At 42.7% G+C, this 25,844-nt stretch overlaps 7 protein-coding genes across 7 annotated transcripts; 1 reads left to right on the top strand and 6 right to left on the bottom strand.

Moving 5' to 3' along the window:
• Positions 1 to 682: 682 nt before the first annotated feature.
• Positions 683 to 1,023, bottom strand: RB195_014188 (uncharacterized protein; the record flags this gene model as incomplete). The annotated part of the gene is made up of 2 exons (XM_064204341.1): positions 683 to 847; positions 910 to 1,023. 2 exons carry the CDS (start codon positions 1,021 to 1,023, stop codon positions 683 to 685), a joined length of 279 nt encoding a protein of 92 aa, XP_064060222.1.
• Positions 1,024 to 4,398: 3,375 nt separating this feature from the next.
• On the bottom strand, positions 4,399 to 5,271 carry RB195_014187 (uncharacterized protein; the record flags this gene model as incomplete). Its single annotated transcript, XM_064204340.1, has 1 exon — positions 4,399 to 5,271. One exon carries the CDS (start codon positions 5,269 to 5,271, stop codon positions 4,399 to 4,401), a length of 873 nt encoding a protein of 290 aa, XP_064060221.1.
• Positions 5,272 to 5,319: 48 nt separating this feature from the next.
• RB195_014186 (uncharacterized protein) lies at positions 5,320 to 5,520 on the bottom strand (the record flags this gene model as incomplete). The annotated part of the gene is made up of 1 exon (XM_064204339.1): positions 5,320 to 5,520. The coding sequence occupies one exon, from the start codon at positions 5,518 to 5,520 to the stop codon at positions 5,320 to 5,322; it is 201 nt and encodes a 66-aa protein (XP_064060220.1).
• RB195_014185 (uncharacterized protein) lies at positions 5,320 to 6,348 on the bottom strand (the record flags this gene model as incomplete). The annotated part of the gene is made up of 2 exons (XM_064204338.1): positions 5,320 to 5,578; positions 6,185 to 6,348. 2 exons carry the CDS (start codon positions 6,346 to 6,348, stop codon positions 5,320 to 5,322), a joined length of 423 nt encoding a protein of 140 aa, XP_064060219.1.
• A 303-nt stretch (positions 6,349 to 6,651) lies between these two features.
• On the bottom strand, positions 6,652 to 7,179 carry RB195_014184 (uncharacterized protein; the record flags this gene model as incomplete). Its single annotated transcript, XM_064204337.1, has 1 exon — positions 6,652 to 7,179. The coding sequence occupies one exon, from the start codon at positions 7,177 to 7,179 to the stop codon at positions 6,652 to 6,654; it is 528 nt and encodes a 175-aa protein (XP_064060218.1).
• Positions 7,180 to 10,723: 3,544 nt separating this feature from the next.
• RB195_014183 (uncharacterized protein) lies at positions 10,724 to 13,436 on the top strand (the record flags this gene model as incomplete). The annotated part of the gene is made up of 11 exons (XM_013452904.2): positions 10,724 to 10,816; positions 11,072 to 11,179; positions 11,260 to 11,349; positions 11,448 to 11,678; positions 11,738 to 11,848; positions 11,938 to 12,066; positions 12,132 to 12,228; positions 12,296 to 12,409; positions 12,465 to 12,602; positions 13,065 to 13,222; positions 13,368 to 13,436. The coding sequence occupies 11 exons, from the start codon at positions 10,724 to 10,726 to the stop codon at positions 13,434 to 13,436; spliced, it is 1,338 nt and encodes a 445-aa protein (XP_013308358.2).
• Positions 13,437 to 15,618: 2,182 nt separating this feature from the next.
• Positions 15,619 to 20,154, bottom strand: RB195_014182 (uncharacterized protein; the record flags this gene model as incomplete). Its single annotated transcript, XM_013452905.2, has 4 exons — positions 15,619 to 15,750; positions 15,820 to 15,951; positions 16,539 to 17,158; positions 20,124 to 20,154. 4 exons carry the CDS (start codon positions 20,152 to 20,154, stop codon positions 15,619 to 15,621), a joined length of 915 nt encoding a protein of 304 aa, XP_013308359.2.
• Positions 20,155 to 25,844: the final 5,690 nt, after the last annotated feature.

Here is a 25,844-nt window from a genome sequence, read left to right as displayed (position 1 = left end):
GCTCTGAGGCAGTACGAGCTACATAACTTGAATGTTCATATGGCGTCAGTCGCCCGGATATTGCAAAGAGATGCTGTTGTCTAGCACACTATTAATCCCAAATAGGTCCTTGTCGATTGTCAAATTGAAACAAGAGCCAAGATTGTTAACTAAATTTATCGGATCTTCGGATGTCACTTCTCCTTACGCCAATGTCTCAAACAGCACAGCAATGCGAGCCGTGCTCGTGGTGTTCGTAGAACAACGAGAAGTAGTCGAGCGGGCGCTAGTAATTCTTCCATTTGTCCCGATCGCGCGCCATACACGCCCAGTGTATCCTCTTTTCACGTGGGACAAAAGAGCATTATAATTTTCTTTGAAGGACCTCGTAAAGAGGTCTGACCATCGGGTGGCGGTCATCCTGCGGTGCGTTTGATGTCGCGTGGTATCCAGTCGCTCACGGCTCTAGTCCAACGGTTGTTGTTAAAGCACATTACGTGTCCGGCCTACCTTATTTTACTTTCCTTGGCAAACGCGGTGGTGTATCTAATCTTCAATCGCTTACGCAGGAGAGAACTTCGAATCCCGTCCCTCTCTTGCGCAAAGCAGGATTCTCTTAGCGTCACTCTCTCATTTGTGCGTTCAATGACGCTCACCGCCTTTTCTTTCTGCTTGCGAAATGGTCAGGTTTCCGTTATGAAGTTTATGTCAAAGCAGAAAGTACAGTGGTGCTGAAGAGGTGAGCACGGAGCCGGGTGTTCCTGGTCTTCTTCACTACATCCTCGATGCTCTTATACGCTCCCAAGCCGCTCGTCTCCTCCTCCCCAGCTCCGGAGCCAGATCGTTCAACATGTTCAACATGTCCCGACTCGGATAAACGTAGCTGGTTCTATTGAGCGTGAATCCGAGACCCATCCGTTATGCATGAACATAGTCTTTGGCAGATTCAGCTGAAGACCATCCACATGTTCTGTCGAATTCAGTCAGCATTCGTTCCGCTTGGCTGATGCTAGGTGCTCTCAGCACGATGTAGCTTCCAGCCATCAGTCTTCAGTCCCATGTCGTCCCATTACAACCTTCGCATTACGTTCTTGAGGGTGGTTGTGAATATTTTGGGTGACATTCTACCACCCTGTTGGACCCCCCTCTTTACGTCAGTGATGATATTCTTGTTGAAATTGGGCGAAATTCCGATCGTGATGTTGCTGTACAACTCTCAAAGTACCTTTATGTACTGTGTAATGATTCCTTGGTTGTCCAAGGCTTCCATGACCACTTCCATCTCAACGGAGTCGAAGGAATCGGAAAGCAAAAGAAAAATCGTGCTGAATCCTTTTCGAAACCTTGCTTACTCGCACGGCTGTCATCCGTCCAAGACTTTTTCACTCCTACTAAGGGTCACTCTTCTAAAGAGTTTGTGGATGATGGACAGTAAGCAGATTGGGCGATGGTTGCCGATGTCATGGGGGTCTCCCTTTTTAACCAGCAACACGGTCTTGCTGGTATTCCACTGTTCAGGAACCTTGCATCCCGACAGGTAACGTGTAAAGAGCCTGGCCAGGTTGTTGATGAGTACTGGCGGAAGGTTCTTCTGGTCTTATTCTGTTCGGACCGGGTGCCGTACGATTTCTTACCGACATGATAGCATGTCGTACTTCGGAGGCAGAACCTCTGGAGTCCGTCGTCCCTCAGACGGTGAGGAGGCAATGGAAGTGGATGTCAGAAGAGATCAGAGTAGAAGTCGTAGATGATTTTATCCATTTCCCTTCCCCATGCAATAATTTTTCCATTTGGATAACCGAAACAGTCGTATTTGTCTAGCAATTGGCGAAGTTTCGACAGAGATAGCAAGTGCTCTTCCCCACCTCTGTAGCTTTATCTAATGCTACTGCTCTTCTTTTTCTACGGTCTTCCTTTGTCACCTCTCTGCAAAGCCTCACGTGCTAGGAGTTGAATTCTTGGTTGCTTGTGCTGCTCCACGTCAACGTATCAGCTCAAGCGTTTCTGAAGGGAGGCGTCTCGTGGTTATTGTATTAGAACTCTCAGTCTTTCTCGTGCAGTCGTGAAGGTGTTCAGCCAGCTGGTCATATTCCTCATCGATCTTCTCCTTTGCGAAATCTTTCCAATAGTCTGCTAGCGTGACGAAGAGATCTCAGTTATTGATAGTTCTGGTACGTTCTGGTAGAATCTTCCTCGGAGTAGGCGATGGTCCCGTACCCACTTTGGCACAACAGCGACATCTGTCAGGCAGAACCTTTTACTGACGATGATGAGGCCTATTTCATCACGGTATCCTCCACCAGGTGACTCCCACGTCCAGCGTGAAGAGGAGGGCTTCTGGAATCGCGAGTTCCCCTGAATCTCCGGGCAATCATAAGGTCGCTTTTGGTCCGTGATTAGTCCCTATGCGCCACCCGGGACGCGCCACGTAAACTCGTGACTAACCGGCTGTGATTCCTGAAGTGAAGGAGATCCGTGGACGGGTTTTCCATAAGACAGAATGTGACGGTCCTGGATGAAACTTAAAATGCTCCATATTTTGCTGGTCGGGGCACTACTATAGACAGGTCAGGGGTTTGGCCGTGGGTAAAGGACACTTGTTCCGAGCTTCTAAATCAGCAACCTGCTTGCTTACGGTTTGCACGGAAAAACCCAACGAAAATTTACTGCCCTTTTTAACGTGGAAATACAGCGCTCCAACGGTGAGTGGAAGACACGACGGTTCCAAAAACCTACTAGTAAAAACATATGAATTCGCTGTCTTTCCGCTAATCCTTGGGAAACCAAGAAATCAGTCATTTGGAACATGTTTAGGACAGCCGCAAAGGTGACATCTGATGTCCAAAAGCGGATCGATGTACTTAACCTAGCGCAGCGGATCGCAACTTCTAATGGTCACATTGCTAATGAACCGCGGAGGCAACGAGATTATACCACACAAAAAAGATCAATTTCTGCTCATCTTTCATAACCGACGACCTGAGTAAGGCGACAAGGACTAGTCTGGTTAAGTGTAGTCTTGACCAAGTAAGAGTTGTTGCAGTACCCCCATAAATCTCAAAGGGCAGTTAGTCCGAAAAGGAATGTACAATTGCATTTGCTTGACTCCAAACTGTGTAATATGCTTATTCGGTAAGGGAGGCGACTGCATGGTCTATGGTGTAGTTTATTTAATTTCGCACGAACTCGATACTGTAGCTCGCAGAACTTTGGAGGCGTTTTAGATAAACGCAAAAGGTCCAAAAATGAATAGAAAGAAGGAGTGCATAGCCGTGACTAATGAGCTGGCTCAGTATTAAGACCTTTGTGGGTTTTGATCTAGGCGTCATATGCGGGTCGCATCGTAAATAGTATTGGCGAAGCGATTCTATTACGCGAAGGTCCGCTAACATCACGGCAACGCGGCCACTTAGGTAAGCACAACGATTTGGACTCTTTTGGTTTCAATTTTGGATGTAGCATCTTAGGGAATGATGACTTGTTCTATATGAGGCATTTGAGAGGATATATTACAAATGATCTGACTTTCCAGTCTCTGACGAAGGCGACGACGCCGAAAGTTTAGCCGTAATACAGTTTGTTAACAATCTTGACTCTTGCTTCAATTTGACAATCGACACGTTGCAATCTCTGTGCCATGGTTCAAAGAAGATCGAACTTTCGCACTTCCAAATAGGTGCAATATCTAAAGGGGCTTTGGTTCCAACTCTTCGTATTGTTACGTTCATCTGCGGGACATTGTGAGCTGAGGCACTTGGGTCACGCAGTGTCGACAGGCAGTTTACGTGAGATGCCGTGTCACAGGATATGGAACATTGATGAGTAGATGAATTCTGTGCGAGCTCTTGCTATAAAACTATAAGCTAACTATGAAACTGAAACTAACTATGAAACTTATGCATATATGTGACGGACGACATCAAAAATTACAAGAAGGTACCGCTATTCGAATATGTTGCCAAAGGTTAAAAATAGCTACGTTTAAGGACGAAACGCCTCGTCGAAAATGCAATCAATCGTTTCAGACGATAATACTCGCCTACTAAGTCAAAGTACATAAGTCATCCCTCCCAGCGCAGTAGTGATGTTTATATTATTCTACTGAGGAAATATCAGAAAGAAAAATGGAAGAAAAGCTCTTTTTCCTATTGACGATACTACATCAGAAGCGTAAAAATTTCGTGGAAGTTTTTTTTTTCTAACACGTGCAATCGGATTTTTCGAAGAAAAACTGCTAGACTCAAATAATGACCGTTACAATTTTGCTTTAAAAAAAGCTCGGATGCCCGTTTCTTTTCTCGAGACTTGACAAATGCGAGGAGGTACAAACTTGTAAACAGCAAAAATTAAATTTTGGACAGTAGTATAGACAATCAATTCTTTTTTTTTCTCAATTCCTTCATATATATGTCACCTTGATCACCTTGACTCCCGTTGATCTTCGAACTGGTCGAGCGGGCGCCAGTAATTCTTCCATTTGTCCCGATCGCGTGCCAGAGTAGCCCAGTGGTTCCTCCTTTCGCGTGGGACACGAAGAGCATCATATTTTTCTTTGAAGGACTTCGTGAAGAAATCTGACCATCGGGTCGGCGGTCTTCCTGTAGTGCGCTTAATATCGCGGGGAACCCAGTTGCTCACGGCTCTGGTCCAACGGTTGTCATTAAAGCGCATCACGTGTTCGGCCCACCTTATTTTACTTTCCTTGGCAAACGCGGCGGCGTCTCTAATCTTCGATCGCTGACGTAGGAGAGAACTTCGAATCCCGCCCCTCACTTGCGCGAAACGGGATACTCCTAGCATCACTCTATCAATTGCGCGTTCAATGACGCTCACCGCGTTTTCTTTCTGCTTGCGAAATGTCCAGGTTTCCGAAGCATATGTCAAAGCAGGAAGTACGGTGGTGTTGAAGAGGTGAGCACGGAGCCGGGTGTTCCTGGTCTTCTTCACCACAACCTCGATGCTCTTGTACGCTCCCCAAGCCGCTCGTCTCCTCCTGCCCAATTCGGGGGTCAGGTCGTTCATCATGTTCAGTTCCCGACCCAGATAAACGTAGCTGGTGCATTCGGATATGTTCGTTCCGTTGAGCGTGAATGGGTCATCCGAGACCCATCCGTTCCGCATGAACATCGTCTTTTGCAGATTCAGCTGGAGACCGATGCATCTACATTTTTCGTCGAATTCGTCTTGGCTGATGCAAGGTGTTATCAGTACTATGTCATCAACAAAGCGCAAATGGTGTAGCTGCCGACCATCAACCTTCACTCCCATGTCGTCCGATTCCAACTTTCGCATTGCGTTCTCGAGGGTGGCTGTGAATATTTTGGGTGAAATTGTATTACCCTATCGGACTCCCCTCTTCACGTCAATGATGATGTTCTTGTAGAATGGCGAAATTCCGGTCGTGAAGTTACTGTACAACTCTCGAAGTACCTTTATGTACTGAGTAGGGACGCCTTGGTTGTCCAAGGCTTCCACGACCCCTTCCGTTTCAACTGAGTCGAAGGCCTTCTTCAAGTCGATGAAGGTGAGACAGAGCGGCATCTTGTACTCTCGTGATACCTCGATGAGTTTCGAAACAGGTTGAATGTGGCCAATCGTGCTGAATCCTTTTCGAAACCCTGCTTGCTCGCATGGCTGTCCATCATCCAGGACTTTTCAATCTTATTAAGGATCACTCTTGTAGATGACGGACAGTAGGCAGATTGGACGATAGTTGCCGATGTAATGTGGAACTCCCTTTTTATACAAAAACACGGTCTTGCTGGTCTTCCACTGTTTAGCAACCTTGCATTCCAACAGATAAAGTGTAAAGAGCCTCGCCAGGGTGTTGATGAGTACTGGCGGAAGGTTGTTCAGGTGTTCTGGTCTTATTCTGTCGTGTTTCTTATCGACGTGATAGCATGTCCTAATTCGGATGGGAGAACCTCTGGAATGACATGTCCATCTTCCCTCAGATGGTGAGGAGGCAAGTGGACATGGCTGTCGAAGTGATCAGAGTAGAAGTCGTAGATGGTTTTCTCCATCCCCCTTCTCGCTTGTTTCCTTCGGGTTCCGGAGAGCAGTCATCCTCGTCTTGCGACTGGCGAAGTCTCGACGGGCATAGCGGATGCTTTTCCCCGCCTCTGCAGCTTCAGCCAGCACTTCTGCTCTTCTCTCTTTAAGGTCTTCCTTTATCGCCTCTCTGCAAAGCCTTGCGAGCTAGGACGTGAGTTCTTGGTTCCCTGCGGCTCGTGCTGCTTCACGCTGGCGTATCAGCTCAAGAGTTTCAAGAGACAAGCGTCTCTTGGTAGTTTTAAAACTCTCAGCCTTCTTCGTGCAGTCGTAAAGGTGTTCAACAAGCCGGTCATATTCCTCGTCGATGTTGTCCATTGCGGAATCTTCCCAAAAGCCGGCTAGCGTAGCGAAGAGATCCTAGTTGATGGTAGTCCTGGGATTTCTTATTCTGAACTTGGCGGCTTTCTCTGCTCTCCTTGTGAAGGAAAATTTTCCTCGGAGGAGGCGATGGTCCGATCCCGTATAGAACTTTGGTACAACAGCGACATCCGTCAGGCAGAACCTTTTATTGACGATGATGTGGTCTATTTCATTAGGTACCCTCCACTGGATGACTCCCATGTCCAGCGTAGAGAGGAACACTTCTGGAATTGCGAGTTTCCCTGGATCTCCGGGCAATCATAAGGTCGCTTTTGGTCCGTGATTAGTTCCTATGTGCCACCCGAGGCGCCCGATGGGAAGTTCCTCCGACGTTCTTCTTGGGCCAACTTTGCCGTTGAAATCGCCAATAATGACCTTGTAGAAGGTATGATCTTTTCGGTAGAACTTCTCTAGGTCCATATAGAAAGCTTCGACTTCTTCTTCGTAGCTTGATGTTGGAGCGTAAGCGACGAAGATAGTCAAAGCTGGTGTTGGACCACATCTTTTCATCCGCAGACGTCCGATTCGGGTCGTAAGTTGTTCGAAAGAGTCGATGTTCTTTGCCGTTCTCGTGTTGACGAGGACGCCAACTCCACCAACACCTCTACTGTCGCATGTTCCTAAGAACAGTTCTTCTCCAGTCTCATATACGGCGTTGAGAGGGTGACATCGTCTCGTATCGGTCAGTTCGATGACGTCGTACTTGATCTTCTTGGCTTGCATCATCAGATCTTCGATGGCCGCTTCCGATGCGAGCGTACGTGCGTTATAAGTACAGATCGCCATCCTAGTCCTTTTCCGTTTTGGTAGCCTACATGACTCCTGCAATCCCGTCCCACCTGGCGCTACCGTATCAGGCTTTCCTCCGGAATCAGGAGACTCTTTTCTATTACTGTGTTTCGCGTAAAATTTTAAAACCCATGGGCAGGTTGCAAGCCTCTAGTCTCACGAGTTTCTGGGAGAACTTCCGTTCTCCCGGAGTGGACATGTGAAGCTTGTTTGTTGGAGGCGACTCCAAACCGCCTCCCTTGCACCTCCCAGTCACTTGATTGCAGGCTTTTGGCCGGACTGACGTGCGGGATACAAGGATGTCATGAGTCAGTCCTCGCTCAGCAGAAACACGGAGTCCATCCCCTGAATCCACCTGCGTCTCTGGGCAAGCACAAGGTCGCTTTTGGTCCGCGATTAGCCCCCTATCCGCCACCCGACGACGCGCCACGTAGCCTCGCGACTAACCGGCTGTGATCCCTCTAGTGAGGGAGATCCCTCTAGTGGCATATGACCAATGACCTGACACACCTGCTTGTGCTCGCAAGTCACTGTATAGGCTAGACACGTGATCCTGAACCTCAAACTATCCTGAATTGAATTCAATCATGTGGGCGAATTCACATAGGGATTGATCAACACTGTGCCCTTCATCCTTCATCCTTCATCCTTTATAAATGAGTAGTGATAATCTAAAAGGGAATTTGAAAGTGGAAGAAAAATAAGGAAAAGCTGGACAGAAAATCAAAATCACGTGGGTATTGGCACTCAGATTCTGTTTGTTTGTGAAAACATGATAAGATAGTGGGCTCTTATTGACAGTGACACTACTTTTGCTATCCATCTTTGCTGGATCCTTATCACCTTATACAAAAACTGGACTGAACTTCCGGCTAACACCGGACACCAGGCTTCTTGTTGTGCTCGCTTCACTCGCCTTCCTTGATCAAGAGAAATTAGAACTAGTGAATTTTTTTAGTAAAACTAAATTGGTGTTTTCTTTCTAACGACGTTCTTTTTCTTTAGAAATTTGAGCACTGATGAAGTGATGACGGAATTAAGTGATGATTTTATAGTATTCTTCCTAAATATGCGAGTTCAACATTGGAGTATATTCAAGTTTGATTTTACACCCACATTTCTTCCACGTCTCCAAGATTTGGGAACATTCGGAATATGAGACTCTCTACCCTTTTCTCCAAAAATTACCGCCGAACGATGTGCTAATGAATATTATGTGAACGTCATCATCGTACTGTTCTACGTCAGATCACGTCCACTTTTAGCTACTATACGTTTCTAAGGGAAAGGTATGACTAATTTGATGAAGGAAACGTGAAAGACGTGATAGAAGTGCAGTGGAGTACCCAAAGGTGAAACGCAACACACGCAGTTTATGGAATGGTTCACAGCGTTTCATCTATTTCTTGACAAATTCGCATGGAGTTATTGCGTGGAATTACGTCACCGCGAAAATCCAACCCAACGTGACTCTCTCTGCCTTCTGGGATTTCGTGACACATACATAGATAAATACACGAATACACAGACGGGCTGAGCGCCTTATGTAGCATGGTTTTTCGAGACTGATTCTTGCTGTAGCCTGAACTTGATAACGAAACTGTTAATACGATCCCTCTGGTAAATGTTGCAGAGTTTTGATCTCTACTTATGAACTCTTTCAAGCATTTAATTCAAACTCATAAAAGGTTCCGTAGCAAAGATAAGCTGCTGCTTTATAGCAGGCTATGATATATGTGAAAGAACTTGAAATATTTTATACTGGAGTGGTTTTGACAAATTAGGGGATCGTGCAAAACACGCAAACGAACTGCTGCTTCGTTAATGACTGCGACGATGCTCGATCACATCGCGGTAGATTCAAGGTGGCCTTACTGGTATATCCATCGTCGTTAATGTAGTACGCGATCATATTCCTCAGAATAAGTTCTATTTCCTAATGACACTCTCCACACTTCCACAAATTTCATTTCCTAGTCAATGACAGATCTTGTTTTCTTAATTTTAAGCATCCACCTTTCCCACTTTTTACTATTCTTTCAAAATTTTACTCATTATAAGAAAAAATTCACATCAAAGCTTTCAGACGAATTGGATCAAACAACGGCGAGCCTGCGAAAAATATGAGTAAAATAAATCTAATGCGTTGAACAATTTTGTGCACACAGTGGGCGAATATAGATTTTAGAACATTTTCAGACCTTCTGATAGAAAGAAATAGAAGGGCTATCGTTAAAAAAGGAGTGAAAAGCCCTGAGACTGCAAAAAAAATTGCATTTTGAAGTCCATAAGTGCGTTATCATGCAAGAAGGTTAGGCAGGCATCGTTAGGATTTTGAGAGAATAATAGCAGGTAAACGTGCAATATTTCTGATGGTTGGCGAAGTCCACTTTAATGTCGATAACAACAAGTGTTTTTCTTCCGTTCAATAAAAAAAATCTTGTTAGATCATCACAAATTCAAGTGATCAAGTCGACCTATTGGCAAAGATAATGCTACAAACAAAATAAATTCCATTTCTGCATACTTTTCAGTTCCTATGACGTAGACAACTGCAATTAATCGACTTCTTAGGAAAACTGTTCTGGAAGAATTCATACCGACTAATGATCTTTCACCCAGCACGTGGCAATTTGATATCCCCTCCTACTGATAGACCGAATTGTGGAGGTGTTCTTCCTCATCCGATTGATTTGACAAACAAGTAGATCAAGGAAAGAAAGGTTTTTTTCGCTAAAGAACCTCGAAATGCCCTAAGTCTCGCATTTTTCGCGGGCTCTGATTGTGGGCGAACCGTCCGCAATAACTTATGTACTTAGGTCAATACCTATCGAAAATGAGGTCGGCATCGTTTGTGAGCACGACGGAATGTTGCCAGCGACTAAGTAGGGTTTCAGCAATAGTGCTCTATACCTCAGCGGTTTTTTTTTTGAAGTCACTTTAATGGTTTGTGTGTTTGAAGCCCATGATTACACAAAAAAACTACAGTCAGGACTAGTATGTCTTTATCTCAGTCCATAAATACGTTCTGCACATTTAATTCACAGTTCCATGCTAGCGACTGTGCTAATGCTTCGTGTTCCTCGTTCATGCGGGAATGACACTCCTACAATTGCTCACTTATCGCTTGACCCGTACTTGGGATTAGTACTAATACCGCTAGCGATAGATAACATTGTAGTGATTACGCTAGTTCTAATCTAAGATCCTATCGTTACAAACCGTTTTCTTTGTTCACAATGTACGAAAAGCTTACATACTGTTTTTCTTGCTTTTTTTCTGTGTTAAGCAGCACTGGTAGATTGCAGCTGTAACCTCTTGCTAGTCACTTTCTGTGATTTTTTCTCTCAGAATGAAAAGCAACGTTTATGTACCGTACCATATTATGTGCACCGTATCATGTGTATCTATACGTCATCTGTCTCTTTCTTCACGGTTATATTTTGCTACAAAAGTTTAGATGTAACATTTGTAATATTTGTAATATTGGCTGGCATTTGTGTTTACAATTTTTGTTTTTAATATCTTCCTTTGAGCGAAAATGTTTGCCCTTTCGTTGGCGATAATTTTAACCAGTAGTTCGTTTGGCTACGCTGTACATAACACAGTTAACACGTGGAATGGACTTCTGCAAGTGAGTGTAGTTTTTTGAAGGCTTACTGGATTTTCTAAGGGATTTCGAGGGTTTTGTTTAAATAAAAGAAAAGTTTTCGTTCTAAAGTATTGAAACTAGCCTACATATGGTCGTTGACTCATCAAGAGATCAGAAATGCATCCAAAAATCCAGAAAGGATTTAAACATCGAGCAATTTGTTTCTTTTTAAATTTAATGCAGGAGGAGATAGGTTCGAAGCAGTTCAATTTTTGATGAATAAGATGGAATTTCCAGTACGATGAAGACTGGGGCTATGCGGATATACGTACTGGCGCTCACACCTTTTGGTGGTTGTACGCTGTGAAGCCCGCTAATAATCGGCCGCTTATTCTCTGGCTTCAGGTTATTTCCTATGAACTCTTTTTAATTCGAGAGTTTTTGGTTTAAAAGAACAAATGCAGCAGACAAGCAAAAATGTTTAGGGAGGACCAGGAGCATCCAGCACAGGTTTTGGCAATTTTGAGGAGACTGGCCCAAAATTGATGAACTCATCAGATAATATGGCTACGTGGGTAAGACTGGCTTACAGCATTGTCTCCTTGCAATTTAATTCCAAAAACAGCCAAAAAGAGGAGTTTTAAAAATCTAAGCTGTCTGTTCTCCGCTTCAGCTTCAACTTGCTGATATGGTTTATGTGGACAATCCTGTTGGCTCAGGCTTCTCGTACGTCGAAGAGACCGGCTCATATACGAAAAATGTTGCCGAAATTGGACAAGATCTGCTCGCTTGGCTGCAAAAATTCCTTGCCGTTCATCCTGAGTACCGTACTCGCCCGTTCTTCATCTTCTGCGAGAGCTACGGTGGTAAAATGAGTGCCGAATTCGCTCGTGTCATAACAGAGGTTCGTCAGCCAAAAGTGACCACAATTGACATCCAGAGCAGTATCCATCAGTTTTTCAGGAAATTGCTGCTGGAAATTTGCGTTTGAATTTCCGTGGCGTTGCTCTCGGCGATTCATGGATCTCTGCCATGGATTATGTGAATAGTTGGGGCGAATTTCTTTATGCTAACGTAGGTTTTGTTCGACATTTTCTCCGCTCACACAGAAATCTCTCCTTGTGTGCTTATTTCTCCACGCTCGTAGTTTGTATCTCTTTCAGTCCTACTTGGATAGCAATCAGTTGGCCCGCGTAAACGCAGAGGCCAAAAACTGCCAAAAGAATGTTGACCAGAATCAATGGAAACAAGCCACCACATGTTGGGGAAATATGGAGGATCTTATCGGTGCGGTGCGTGGCTCAAACCGTAAGAGAAGTATTTGTTTTCTGCACTTTCTTTATGACTGCCATTGAAGGAAACTGGTGGAGTGTCATGGTACAACATTCTGAAATACGGTGGACAGGATGACTGGTCCAAAAAGCGAAGAAAGAGGTCAACCTTTGCAGTAATGGGTTAGTGACTGTGTTTGTTAAAATCCTCTACCTTCCCTGACCCGAACCAACATCCAGCTATTTACAGACCGACTCTTTAATCGCCACGTTGGTTTCTACCAGAAAGATGCGTTATCAAATTATATGGACACAACAGTTCGAGAGAAGCTGGGAATAATTCCGAACACTGTGAAATTTGGGGGTACTTTCCTGGTACTTTGGATTTTCCAAGAAAAATACCTTAGAAAAGTGTTTAGCGCAATCGAGTGCTGTGTTTAATATGCAATCGGAGGACTTTATGAAACCAAACTGGGATACTGTTGACGGCCTTCTAAACAACGGCACAAATGTTATCGTATACAATGGAAATCTGGATCTCATTTGCGATTCTATCGGTGAGCTTCCAATCAAAAATGTCCTTAGAGACATCTGTCCCGCGTTTCTGGAAGAATGGACATAGAGAGCTTTTGCTACACTGGAGCGAGTGTCGCAAGAGTGATAAGAAGTTAGCACAATTTTGTGCTGCTGATAGTTCTTCATTCTTCATTTCTTTTCATTACAGTTTCATTTCATTTCATTTTTCATGACAGCCAAGGCTTTAACCTGTTTGCCAAACTTGTCTGAATTTGAGAACATTGATCCGCGATACTGTTTGGGCTCCAAGAGATAAGGCTACATATCCGCACGTGGATCAAGCGCAGAACACTTTATCTTATCCTTTGGCCACGTAGACCTCCCCATCAGTATGTTTGCGGAAAGAGAACTTAAGATTCTTGGGAAAACATACCAATAACAACTTTTGGGTGTGAACAAGTCAGAACAGAAGGTGTACATTTAACGATGGCAGCAATGTTTAGGAACTGAGATGTGGATGAACAGATTGACGTGGTCCGGGATGAAATCTTTCACTACTGCAACAAAAACGAAATTCAGCACTAAATCTTTTCCTCTAGCTGGCTTTAGAAAACGACACAACAACCTGTCATTTTATCTTATATTGAGGGGAGGACATATGGTTAGTTCTTTTTCAGCAATAAAAAATTCTGTCCGTCTTACCGGTCTCTCTACGTATATGACAATTATGGCGAGCTTCAGTATTGCATGTAGGCTAATGAAAAGTTGAAAAGAAAAATGACATAATCTCATGCTTTGTGTTCCAGGTTGCTTACGATACTCCTGAAGCAGCTATCCATGTGGTCGAACAAGTCATTAAAGACTACAGTTCATAGTGTAGAAATAAACACAAATATGCAATAAATGTTGCCAGAATGCAGTAACTTTGTTTTCATAGCAGTTAATGCAGCTTCTGCGAGAAAGACAAACTAATTTAAGAGCGTTGAGTTCAAACCTAGAAAATGAATTGGATGAAACCTGTGCTTACTGCGTCTACGCAAACATCGGCAAGATCTGGATCGGATCTGACTATTTCGCTCCAGAAAAATGTCCTTTTCAGTTACTGATATTCTTTATTTAGCAAGGTGCTATGATGAAACAGGTAATTTCACGAGCTGGTTTTTTCAAACACTGTTGGGCTGGGGGGTGGCTCGGTTCTCAAGAAACTATTGAACTGAAATATTCGTCCTCCAAAGAGACTTACACGTAATAATAATAACTGTTTTTATCACTGTGATTGTCCACTTCTTTATGTGACTGTTTGTCTGATTGCCTGTCTGTAAGTCTGTCCACTGTTTGTTTGCTTGCTCGTCCAATAATTAGTTAGTTGTCAGTTCAGTTTCAGCATATTTGTAGACCCCTACGCAATAGCATTCAGAAGAAGAAAGATGAAATAGCCTAGGATCGTGTTGGAAGATCACATGTCGAGGATGTTCAGAGAAATAAAATAACTTTTACCTCCTCTATATAACTCTATATATAACTATATATATATATATATATATATATATATATATATATATATAACTATAACGATAATATATATACATATACATATACACCAGTCTGAACGTCCGGCTAAAGCCTGACCAGTTTTAATCAAAATTAGTCAAAAATTAATAGTAGTGACGTTTTCTGCAGAATCAGAATTCTATATTTCTAACAACGTTTTCTTTTTTCTTTTTTGCTATAGATAAAAGCAAAAAATTCCATAGTTTTCCTTCTAAACGCTTCAGTTCTACGTTTTAAGAGTATTCAAACATCAGTTTCAAACATTCCTCTGATACCAATACAATATAGACACAATTTCAAAACATTACACTAACTATGGGATATCTTCCTGTTTTCCTCAGCAGCTATTATAGAATGATGTTAACATGAAATGACGTGAGCGGAATCATCGTACTGACAAAGATAACGTATCACGTCGGATCATGTAAACTGCTGGCTACTATTCAAGCAGCCGATTTCATTCGTGTTTCCACCTTCAAAGGAAGGCATGTTACCAACCTGAGACAAAGGTGCAAGGAAACAGATGCACAGAGGAGTCATAGAGATGAAAAGCAACGCAGTGGCCACGGGCATGAAAAAGATGCAACGTATGAGGAATGGATAGGTTTCTGATGCCTCGTTCATGCTCAACGGAACGAACATATCCGAATTCTCTAGCTATGTATACTTAGGTCGGGAAATCAACATGAGGAACGGCCTGACCTCCGAACTGGGCAGAAGGAAACGAGCGGCTTGGGTAGCATTCAACAGCATCGAGGATGTAGTGAAAAGGACCAAGAACATCCGGTTCCTTGCTCATCTATTCAACACCACCGTCCTTCTGCTTTGACCTACGCTTCAGAAACGTGGGCATTCCGCAAGCAGGGGGAAAATGCGATCAGCGTCATAGAACGCGAAATTGAAAGGGTGACGCTAGGAGTAACTCGCTTTACGCAAATGAAAGAAGGGATTCGAAGTTCACTCCTACGTCACCGGTTGAAGACCAGAGAAAAAGGAAAGCAAAATTAGGTGGGCTGGACACGTGATGCGTTTCAACGACAATCGTTGGACCAGAGCCGTAAGCGATTGGATACCACGCGACATGAAACGCACCGCGGCAAGACCGCCGACCCGATGGTCAGACCTCTTTACAAAGTTCCTCAAAGAGAAATACGACGCTCTTCGAGTTCCTCGCGAGAAGAGATGCTCCGGACAACACTTGCGCGCGATCGGGTCAAATAGAAGTATTACTGGTAACCGCTCGAGCAAATCGATGAACAGCGGTAGCACAGGTGATACAGGTGATCTACCGTTCTACCGTCATTATTATACGTCCTTGCAGACAAAGCTCCAGTGCCATTCTTCCAAAATTCACTTGCACATGACGAAAGGTTCTTTGATTTGTGTAATTGAAAAAGTGCTTTATTTGTATAGTGACCCAAAAATTTGTGTTGCAATTGTTCAGTTCATTTATACTGTGCGCTCACATCAAATGGAGCTGCAGTGTTTGAAATTTATCGTTGTACATTAATTACATGAGCATATACCGCGCCCGCACGGTAGTCCAAAGCAAGAATCAGTCGTTTCCAAACATGTCCGTTGTGAACAGAACTTCGTTAAAGCTTCTATGTAAAGTGGAAAACCATGTAAGGCAAGAGCCTGAAAACAGTATGGATCATTTGAATGACTTACCCGCATGGATGACTTGTTGGTGAAAATTTGACTCACGTGAGCACATCTGCAAATCCCATCCTGACAAGCCTTTCGCAATCCTCCACAGTTCGAGTCGTTTTCGCAGTTAGCATTTGCCACGCATGCATGACAGTTGCACTTTCCGAGAAGAGCTCCAAGGCAAACGCCCTATAATATCGATTTTATCTGGATAACACAAATAGAAAAGAAACAGCAAAGCAAGAAATAAAGCAGAGTCAACTTTTCTTTCAAGTTGTGGGAAAAGTCGAAGCAGTATTGGAAATGTCAGTTTCAATTAATGAACGTGAATTTCATCAATGACTCATGTGAGAGCAGTTTTGAAAAGACTTCATTGCTTTACTTGTAGCGTTCTTAGTGTTGTTGATGCTCTCCAAAATAGTTCTATCCCCTGTTAAGACACTTCTAATGTAAGTAAAATAAAAAACAAAATAGAGCTGACCTTTTCCACCACTTAGAGTTATTTTTGAACACCGCACCTCTAAGGAAGCTCAGAGCAGACGAGAAAGAGTTCAATAACAGTTATGTTGCTTCCGCAAAATGCGTAACACAAATGCTCGGTGTGCGCAGTCGGGTTAGTACACCACGTTGACAGCACGGTACATTCTTTTTCTGCTTGGCTTACGCTCTTTTTCATCTTCGCCTTTCCCGACCGACACTCACTCAGCTGAGCATATTCAGCGCTGGCTGCGTGTAGACTTCAAAACTCATAGCTTCAAGACAGCTCATAATTTTACCTGTTCACAATCACTGTCTGAATAGCAAGTAGCTTCAGCGATGCATCCCACGACGGTGTGATTTGCGTCACGTACGATTATTTGTGGCATTCTCTCAGCGATCGTTGTCGGAGTCGCACTGGTGGTAAGGAAAAATGAGAAATCTGTTTGTGTTGTTAAAAAATTGATGGTGGTTATCGACTGAGTGGAAACTCCAGATGTCGCTTGAAGAGATTCAGTTGAGTTTAGAAACTCATCCAGATTCGTCTCCACAATGCGGTCCGCCACGGTCCTTGCCACTTCCGGCTCAGTAAGCGTATGTGTAGCTACTGTTGAGAAGGATGGTTGTACTTGCACCGTTTCTCTGTTTGCTTCGTCCGAGGAGGCTCCAATGCTTGGTGAAGATGACATAGTAGTATTTAATTGGGAATCGGGTTCGTGTGTAGTGTGAGACGTCCCAGTCGGTGTAATCAATTGCGATTCTCCACTTCCTTCGGTATTCTGAAGCTCGTCGCGTTCTATTTTCGACGACCCAACATCAAGTGCTCTAGTGAGGAAGTCTTCCAGTTCTTTGTCTAACGCAAGGAACAGATCATCATCAGCCGGTTGTGATTTTGATACGCCATAGGCCATTGTGAAAACTAAAACAAATAATATAATTGTGTTGCTCTATGGCCATAATTTTCTCTCCTTCACTCAGTGATATTAGTTAATTATCTCAATAAATTTATAATATAATATAATATAATATATGGTATATTACAATACAATGTAGTATAATATAACATAATATAATATGATATATACTTCTAATACACTATTGACGAGTTGCAAAGTCATATCAGGATTCAAAGAAGGTCGAATTCTTGAGCCTATAGTAATATTAAGGATTTTATTGGGTGGTTCAGCACATAAGCTCGTCATAAATAATGTGGAACTCAACTTCCTCTCTAGTTTTCTAGTCTTTCGTGTTTGAAACGCCATTCCATCATAATCATGAGGATCATGATTATGAACCTTAAACCATCTACATATCAACGTCAACCACAAGCGTATTTTATAATTTTTCACAATTCTTTTTGTTGGAAGAGGAAAGTGTCTTTTTTTTTCTTTTATCGTCGAATAGATGAAATAGTTCGGTCGCGTATCCGCTTAAAACGCATATCTAGCGCACGTGTTCCGGATGTAACTCGCGTTTAGCAAATCCAATTAAGCACTCAATGGAAGCTTTTCCAGTCCGGCGTTGCAATTTTTGAAACAGGATAGATATTCGTCTTCGTTTTAAAATTTGAAAAGATTTTCCTAACATCCAACTCAATAAATCAAAGGTTTATTCAACAAGATCTATGAATAATCCATAGGAGATTTCTTGGCATAGCCACGGAAAGTTGCTAATTCTGCTGAGAGAGCCGTGAGAGCAAGTTTTTTTTAAGAATTTCAAAAAAAAAACTGGAAAAAAATTGAGATTGGAAAATTCAGGAAAGCCTTCTAAGACATTTTTGGACACATAAAGGCAGCATACCACGAAGCTGAAGTAGTGCGGATTTCGGGTGGAGTATCCGTATACGGGGTCGTAAGTTATGGAGACCGGGTAGTTCCGTTCATCTCTCCCTGCATCTCTGCAAACAGCCGCCTCCAGAATGCTGTTTTGTAGGACGCCATCTATTGCAACGCTTCATCTCTTGGGCCTCCTCCCTGCGATTCGTCACTCACTTCGGACTCCTCCGATAGGTAGTAAGGTACGCTACGCATACAAGGGTGGTGCGCTGCAACAGAAGGCATCGTACAAAACAGCATTCAGGGGCCGGCTGCTTGCAGTGATGCAGGGAGAGATGAGCGGAACCACCTCGTCTCCATAATCCACGACCCCGCATACGGATACTCCACCTGAAATCCACACCCCCCAGATTCGTGGTATGCTGCCTATAAGCGTCGTGCGGAAAGAAACCTCTGATATCGTTATTGTCATTACAGAGATGCGGAAACTATTCACTTTACTGTCGAAGAACTTACAAGTGAATTTATAATTTTTACTATAATTCTTACTTCCTCTGATATCGACTAATGCTGATTGTCAAATTGTTTTTTTGGTAAATAAGAAAAGAAAACTTTTTCAACAAGGAGCTCATTGCGTAGATTCTCTCACTGTACTCATTTATTCATTTATGAACACACGGGCCTACGGGAACGTGTAACAGATGATCTGGTATTTGTGTAGAAGCCTCAATGAAGTCCCGAGTATACGGACTTCGCCATAATATTGCCATGACTAAATAGTGATAAAAGTGCTATCAAGAGACAGATTCAGACAAGCAACTAATTTTGTCAACGGAATGTTACCAATTACTGTGAAATTAATGAGCTTTATTAGATATGTCAAAGATAGATTATTATTTTGACTTTTCTGAAATGCAAAAACTGAATTAAGGCCAGCATAAACGATTCACTATGAACACATACGGCTATGGTATGTCGCTTTTTCAAATATCACTACCTCGAACTTCATGGATTATAAACCTATTGAACACTGGATTATAGAGTAACGAAGGTATGAAGCATAAATGATAGCGTGTCGTCAACCAATACGGTTGGTATGTGCGTTCCAATACGTTCACTTCAATTCAGAATAGTTTGAAATTTACGAAGGTGTATCCAGCTTATACAATGACTTGATGGGGCTACTCGATGTAACAAGTCGATGTTTTTATTCTCTAAGACAAGTCTGGCACCAATATGTCAACCCCGGAGCGATTAAAGGCTTGGTCGGCACTGGGCAGTTTGCAACGATTGGTCGCTCGCATAGTCACAGCGGAACCGCTTACCGACAACGTCACACCCAGCGTTAGTGAAGGTAATATCAAATATCTGCAGTCCTTAGAATTAATTGGAACAAAACCTCACTCATGATTGGGAAAGACGGCTCTTATGACGTTTTGAAGAAAGGAAACACTTTTCTTACCGAGACCTGTGAAACAGTGGTGAAAGGAAAAACTTCTTTGCGAAAATGAACAGCTGTACTCATTCCTGCGACATAGCACGTTTACTGAACAAATGTGAAACGCAGCGATAAGTTAATGAGAGCTGTCTCAATTTTTCATTTATCTTGATTTTATGACGGTTTCAGTCCCCGCTATCGACTAGACTTTATTGGGAAAGTTTACATACAGTTTGGTCTACATTCTTTGGTTATTCATATGAACAGAATGCGTGGGATGCCAGAGGTCAGTCCCTTAGGGATGCTCCTACGCGTTCGATTCCAAGTCAAAATGGTTTGGGCGCGTCTTCGACCCCTTGCAGGACTTCCGGGTGGGGCTGCCGAAGTACCGAGTCATCGTTGTTGTTTTATCCTAACAGCCAATTCTAAGACCAATTTTATCGGCTCATACTTTATACTTGCAATAGTTGTAAATTTATACCACCTACGTAAATTAGATGTATATTTTCTGCGATTTGTGTAATAACTAGCGGAATACATAGAAAGGATAGGCATAGAAGAAATACTAAAAGATATACATATTTCACGAGACAGTTTCTACAAATCCTATAGAATGATAGAAGATGAAAGCAAAATAATAAAGAAGGAACTGTTATTACTCCAATCCTCACCTGTAGCAAGAATGGACAGCAAGAAAAGCATTGACTCAATGAAACTGGCGGAGATCCTGCAATCAGAGGACGAATCACAGATCCGAACGCGATATTAAGCGAAAGAAAGGCGTTCGGATGTGCGGAGAAGACACGGGCGGTTTTTTTTTTGTTGCACTAATTTAATGACCGCTTCATTGGACTTAGAAAAAGCAGCGAGATTTGGAAAGGTGATCAATTTCATTGTGACGCATGCGCCCTATTAACCTCTGTTTTGGTTTGTCGATGAAAATGCCTATCCGATGGAAGGATAATCAAAGTAAAGAGAGTTTGAAATCATCGCGGCGCTTTATTTTTTCGAATAAAATCACTGCACATTACTCCAAAGTGCAATGAAGACTAACTTCAGAAAATCCATAGAGATCCATCAAACCACTAACAATCAATAGGTGACGCCTTTTATTAATAATAATAACACCAAAACTGTGGATATGTCGATTTATTAGTACCAACTGCACCAAAAACGAAGTGCGAGGCCAGGCTGAAGGACCAACCTCCTGTATTTATTGCCAAAAAAAGTTGACAACCAAGAGAATAGGCCGGTTTGCACCTATTTAGTGCCCGGCACACTCCTGAAGGGTCAAAAACTGGAATTTCTAGGAGCTGGAATACGTGTGATGAGGTAGCAAAGTATGGGTCACAATACTCGACCCACTTAACAGCAATAACCTGAGGAACTTGCTGGAACTAAACAAAACAACAACTTGCTAACAGAACAAAAGAAGAGGATGAATTATTCAGATAAGCACGCTGCCAAATAGAGGCTAAATTTTGCTACTGTGAGAAATTTGAAAGGGTACAACTGCTGGTAGAATTTGTCTATTGTGTAAAAATAGTACGTTCAGTCAAAGGATTCCGTTCTCCCGTTTACGTCTGGTCCAATGTATTGAAGCTCAGCCAGCTCAGCAGCTAAGGACCTAACAATCGTGCGGTAATTCTTTTGACAATCCTACACGAACCTTTTCTAATCTTTTATAGTTTCCAGTATAATGACAGTGGTGAAATGCAAAAATCGCGCGTTTGTGACTCATTATTAGGAAAGAACGAGAGAAAAAAGGGAAACATTTGCACCACTACATCATCTAGGAATGACCGAATATGCGCCGTTTTGTTCGATAGCTTTTTCACATTTTGATGACAATTTCATAATTCCGCAATTGAAGAAATCGTCGTCCTTACTGACCACCTCATTTTCACAAGCTTCTCTTTTGGACCAGTTTTTTACCATCAAAAAAATTTGCGCTTACTTGAAAAGATGATATTCGCTTGGTACCTAGTCTGGACTAGGTACCAAGCGAATATCACCTGAACCGCTCATCCAAGATCTCGGAGGGTCGTTGAAGATGTGCGCGGCTTGGCGATTTCTTGACGGAACACAACACCTTTCCTGTTGGCCAATTCTGCCCGTTTCTGGTCGGGTGTGGGCAATCTGGTTAGTCGCTGATAGGAATTTGAAGTGTTTGATTCGATGGGAGGCGCTCGTGGTGGATGAATCCATTCCAATCCGCCCAACCACGCAAGAAAACCTTCTTGGCCGTTAATTCGGGCTTCGCAATAGTTTGGGCCTGCTCGCCGCGATCGGGCAAAATCTCTTCCGGTTCTTTTTCTCGCAATGTCCCCTTGAAATCGCCGTATAGTATGCTCCGATGCGATATTTAAATCGTCAGATATGGCTCACTAAAGACATCTAGCGAAAACGCGCTTGAACTTTTTACTTCACCTTTTATATTGAAGAGCTTATTCATTAAGATAGCTATACAATGTGTACTTTGGTGCGACGCCCAGTGACATTTGACTGGACCGTTATTGGGAGGCACAGCGCCGTGTATTGCCGCTTTCATCAACACGTTCGGAGCAATACCTGAGAAAAGCGAGGTTTTTGCATGTAGCGTAAAAAAGATAAATGAGCGTATTTTCTAAGCAACTGATGACTTTTCCTGTTATCGCCGAAAACTCGGCGCGAGTTGCTAAATAACGACTTTCAGAGAGAATTTCACGCGGTTCAATTTTGAATGATTGCAAGGGGAACTTGACTATATTTCCGCAAAATCTGGTATTTCCATCTTTCCTGATAATTTAAGAACCTAATCTGGAAAAGTAATTAATTTCTCCTCTTATTTTTGGATTATCCTAACTAGCTTCAGAGAGAACCAGGACTCCCACTCAAATAAAAAATTGCGCACGAGGGTTATCTTTGATGCTCTATCAAAAAATGGCGAGCAAATTAATCACGCCACCGTAGTCACAGAGCGAAGAAAAGTGAAAAATTAGAACCATTGGCTGTGCGTCCAAATGTGTGTGACTTCAAGTAACTCAGATCATAACTATTAAAAGCCTATTCGGTTTGAAAAATGTTATTGAGGACGTTTTCCCTTACTGGGATCTTGTTTCTACTTCATTATACTTCTACTTGCTTCCTCAAAAGTCAGTTGAGAAGAAGCTTGGAATTTCGATAAAATCTCCAGTTTTTTCTCAACTAGCTTTCACAAATAGCAGGCACCTTCTGAAAAAGATAACTTAGTTATTCCAAAGCACCATCTTACTAGCTTTCCTAGGTTTCTTAGCATCAAGCTACACACATTTGTTTCAACCTTTCAAAATCCGCTCCAACCCTGTACTCATTCAGGGGCGGGTGTTCATCGATAAAATCAGGTCTAAATCGCGCATTAATGCTAGTGCTGGAAAATTATTTTTATTCATCTGTTTTGGTTTTTCTTGTCGCTCATTACATCACTTTGTTTTTATTTTTATTTACAAGGTTCACAACTTTTTAAAATTTATTTTTTACATTTATTTTTATTTTCTACATGAGCAACTATTACATTAGAGATAATAAGATGAGGAGCCGTACCAGTGAAGCCTCGCAACTGAACGGCTCTGACCCCTCTAGCGAGGGAGATCCTAAGGTCGTCTATTTTGTTTAAATTAACGGAATTAACGGAATTAATTTACGAAGAAGGATCAACAGTCCAGCGTGTTCGCCTCAGGGCCTGAGAGTCACTTCGACTACGACTACTTAAAGGCATCACCCCACGAATCTGAGGTGGTTTAGATTTCACGTGGAGTATTCGTATACAGGATGGGAGACTACGGAGAGGGAGGTGATTCCGTCCATTTCTTGCTAATTGCCGTAAAAAACGGCCCGGAAGATACGGCTTCATTCGTTTTGGCGCACCATTTTGTACCAGAGGTTCGATTGGAGCGCGCCAGTCTTGTGCGGCGCCGCATCTTCCGGGCCGTTTTTTACGGCAATTAGCAAGAAATGGACGGAATCACCTCCCTCTCCGTAGTCTCCCAACTCGTATACGAATACTCCACCTGAAATCTGCACCACCTCAGATTCGTGGGGTGATGCCTTTAACATAGTTCACTCTCAAATACTTACTAATTACTTGCTTACTAACTCTGAAATGTATGACCTTATTCTTTGGCAAAGGTGCATCACTAGCTCAACCCTGATTCTCCTAATCAGGACCGCACCCTTTAGCACCTTTAGCTTATGCAGTAAGAGCAAATACATTTGACTGAATAAGCAAATCATTGTATAGCATGAACTAATTAGTTTAACCCGCGTAAGCTACAAAGAATGATAGAAAAAGCGTGTGATTAACATATATTTGATTTAGTACATAGGTACAGTAGGATCAATTCTACTGTGAAACGATGCTCCTAACATTAAGGGAGCGTATTACGAAACTGATGTAATTGAGCAACCTGCGGAAAAATATATGATTCGAGGTGTAGGTTATGAGTATGAGCGTGCTCTCCTTAACTACTAATCGTCCTGAAAACGACGTGGGAAACAGCGTTTGGATCTACGAAGTGCCCGAGAACGCGGTAAACTTGCGTGCGCGTCGCTTCGAGTGGTCGAAAGTCAATGAGGTCTCTTCAGTAGTCTGTTTAGGTAAAACAAACAATAATGAATGGGCTACTGAGGAAACCGGAGCGTCTACAAATGTGGCACTAACGCAATTCGCAAGAACTAAAGCAGTCCCCGTTAATTTCAGAACGATTACGAAAATCTGACTGCGGTCACTCTCACTATCGTAATCTACAACCCGAACTTTATAATTGCCCACAAAAGCCCCATCTACAGTCTCGGGTTACTTTGATTACAAATAAGCAGTGGACAGGAAGAAGCTATATTTGCCCTCTCCAGGTGATTTTTTTCTCCTGTAATAATGTAACAATTTCGTTTCTGTATGTGCTCAGTAAGTTGCGCGACAAGTAGGTTGGTGCAGAATTAATTTCGGTTTTCAAGGTATGTGTAAATAAAAATATTTCTTACCCGAAACTAATCCGTCTCAAGCCAGACAACACATACCGTTTTGTAGGTTTTTTCTGCTCTTTCAAATATATGTAGCTGTCGCTCTAATTCTTTTCAGCCGGGCTCTTCCAGAGCTCTGAAAAATCATGAACCGACGCGACTATCGAGTCAGGATGTTTTACGAATTTAAATTGGGACACTCCGCGGCAGAAGCATATCGTAACCATAGCAGGCTTTTTGGGTCAGACTGTCCTAGCGAACGGACAGTGGAGCTCTGGTTTAAAAAATTGGCTTCTAGCGATTTTGATCCCGAAGTGAAGCCGGGTCGCAGGTCGTCGCTTGACAACGATGATCTGGAGAGAGCTGTAGAACACAACTGGAGACTAACACATAGACGTTAGCAGAAGACCTGGGCATACATCATACTACAGTAGTTAGACATTTGGCGGAAATTGGCAAACGCGAAGAAAACTTCAAAGTAGGTGCCTCACGAACTGACCGAAGAACAGCGTCTGGCACGTTACGGCACGTGTTCTAACCTTTTGATTCGGTTAAGAAATGACCCCTTTCTTAGTTTTATTATAAATGTAGATGAAAAGTGTGTTCTTTACGATAATAGGAAACGTGGATTAGTGTGGGTAGGCAAGGATGTCCTTTCAAACACTTTTCCTAAACCCAATCCCCACCGCAAAAAAGTCATGCTTACAGTTTGGTGATGTTGTGAGGGTTTAATCCACTACAGCTTCATGCAGCCAGGCCAGAGAACTACAGCAGAGTCCTAGTGCTGTGATTCAGAGCATATGCATGAAAAGTTGCAAAACTTGTGGCCGGCAGTGGTGAATAAGGGAGGTCCGATTCTGCTGCAAGACAACGCAAGGCCACGTACAGCAGAACCCGGCAAAAGTTAACCCATTTAGGTATAGAAGTTCTCTCTCACCCACCGTATTTCCCAAACCTTTCCCTAACAAACTATCACTTTTTTCGAGCTCGTGATTCACATTTGCCTTCGCGACAGTTCACTTATTCAGGCGATGTTGAAAGTGCTTTCCATAATTTTGTCAATTCTCATAGTCTCCGTTTTCATACTAAAAGATTAAATTTATTACCAATTCATTTGAAGACATATGCAGATTCTGACAGTTTTGATTTCGATTGATAAAATTGTGTTTGAGCTGAGTAATAGCAATTTGAAGTATGCGGTCCGTTTTCGAAATTAATTACGCACCAACCTTACATTTCGCAAAATCACTTGAAAGTCCAGCTTTGAGAATTTTCGGAAAATATTGTCTGGAAGAGATAGCTGTCACTAAATAAAGGAAAAACCAGGTGCGGTTCCAAACACCAAACTATGTAGTCGTAGAGCACAGTACAGTTAAGTGCCTTCGAATTGTGGAAGATATTTAAACACTCGAAGT

This window comes from Necator americanus, chromosome V, assembly GCF_031761385.1.
Source record: "Necator americanus strain Aroian chromosome V, whole genome shotgun sequence".
NCBI classification, from domain to species: domain Eukaryota; kingdom Metazoa; phylum Nematoda; class Chromadorea; order Rhabditida; family Ancylostomatidae; genus Necator; species Necator americanus.
This window is presented reverse-complemented; position numbering and strand designations above follow the sequence as displayed.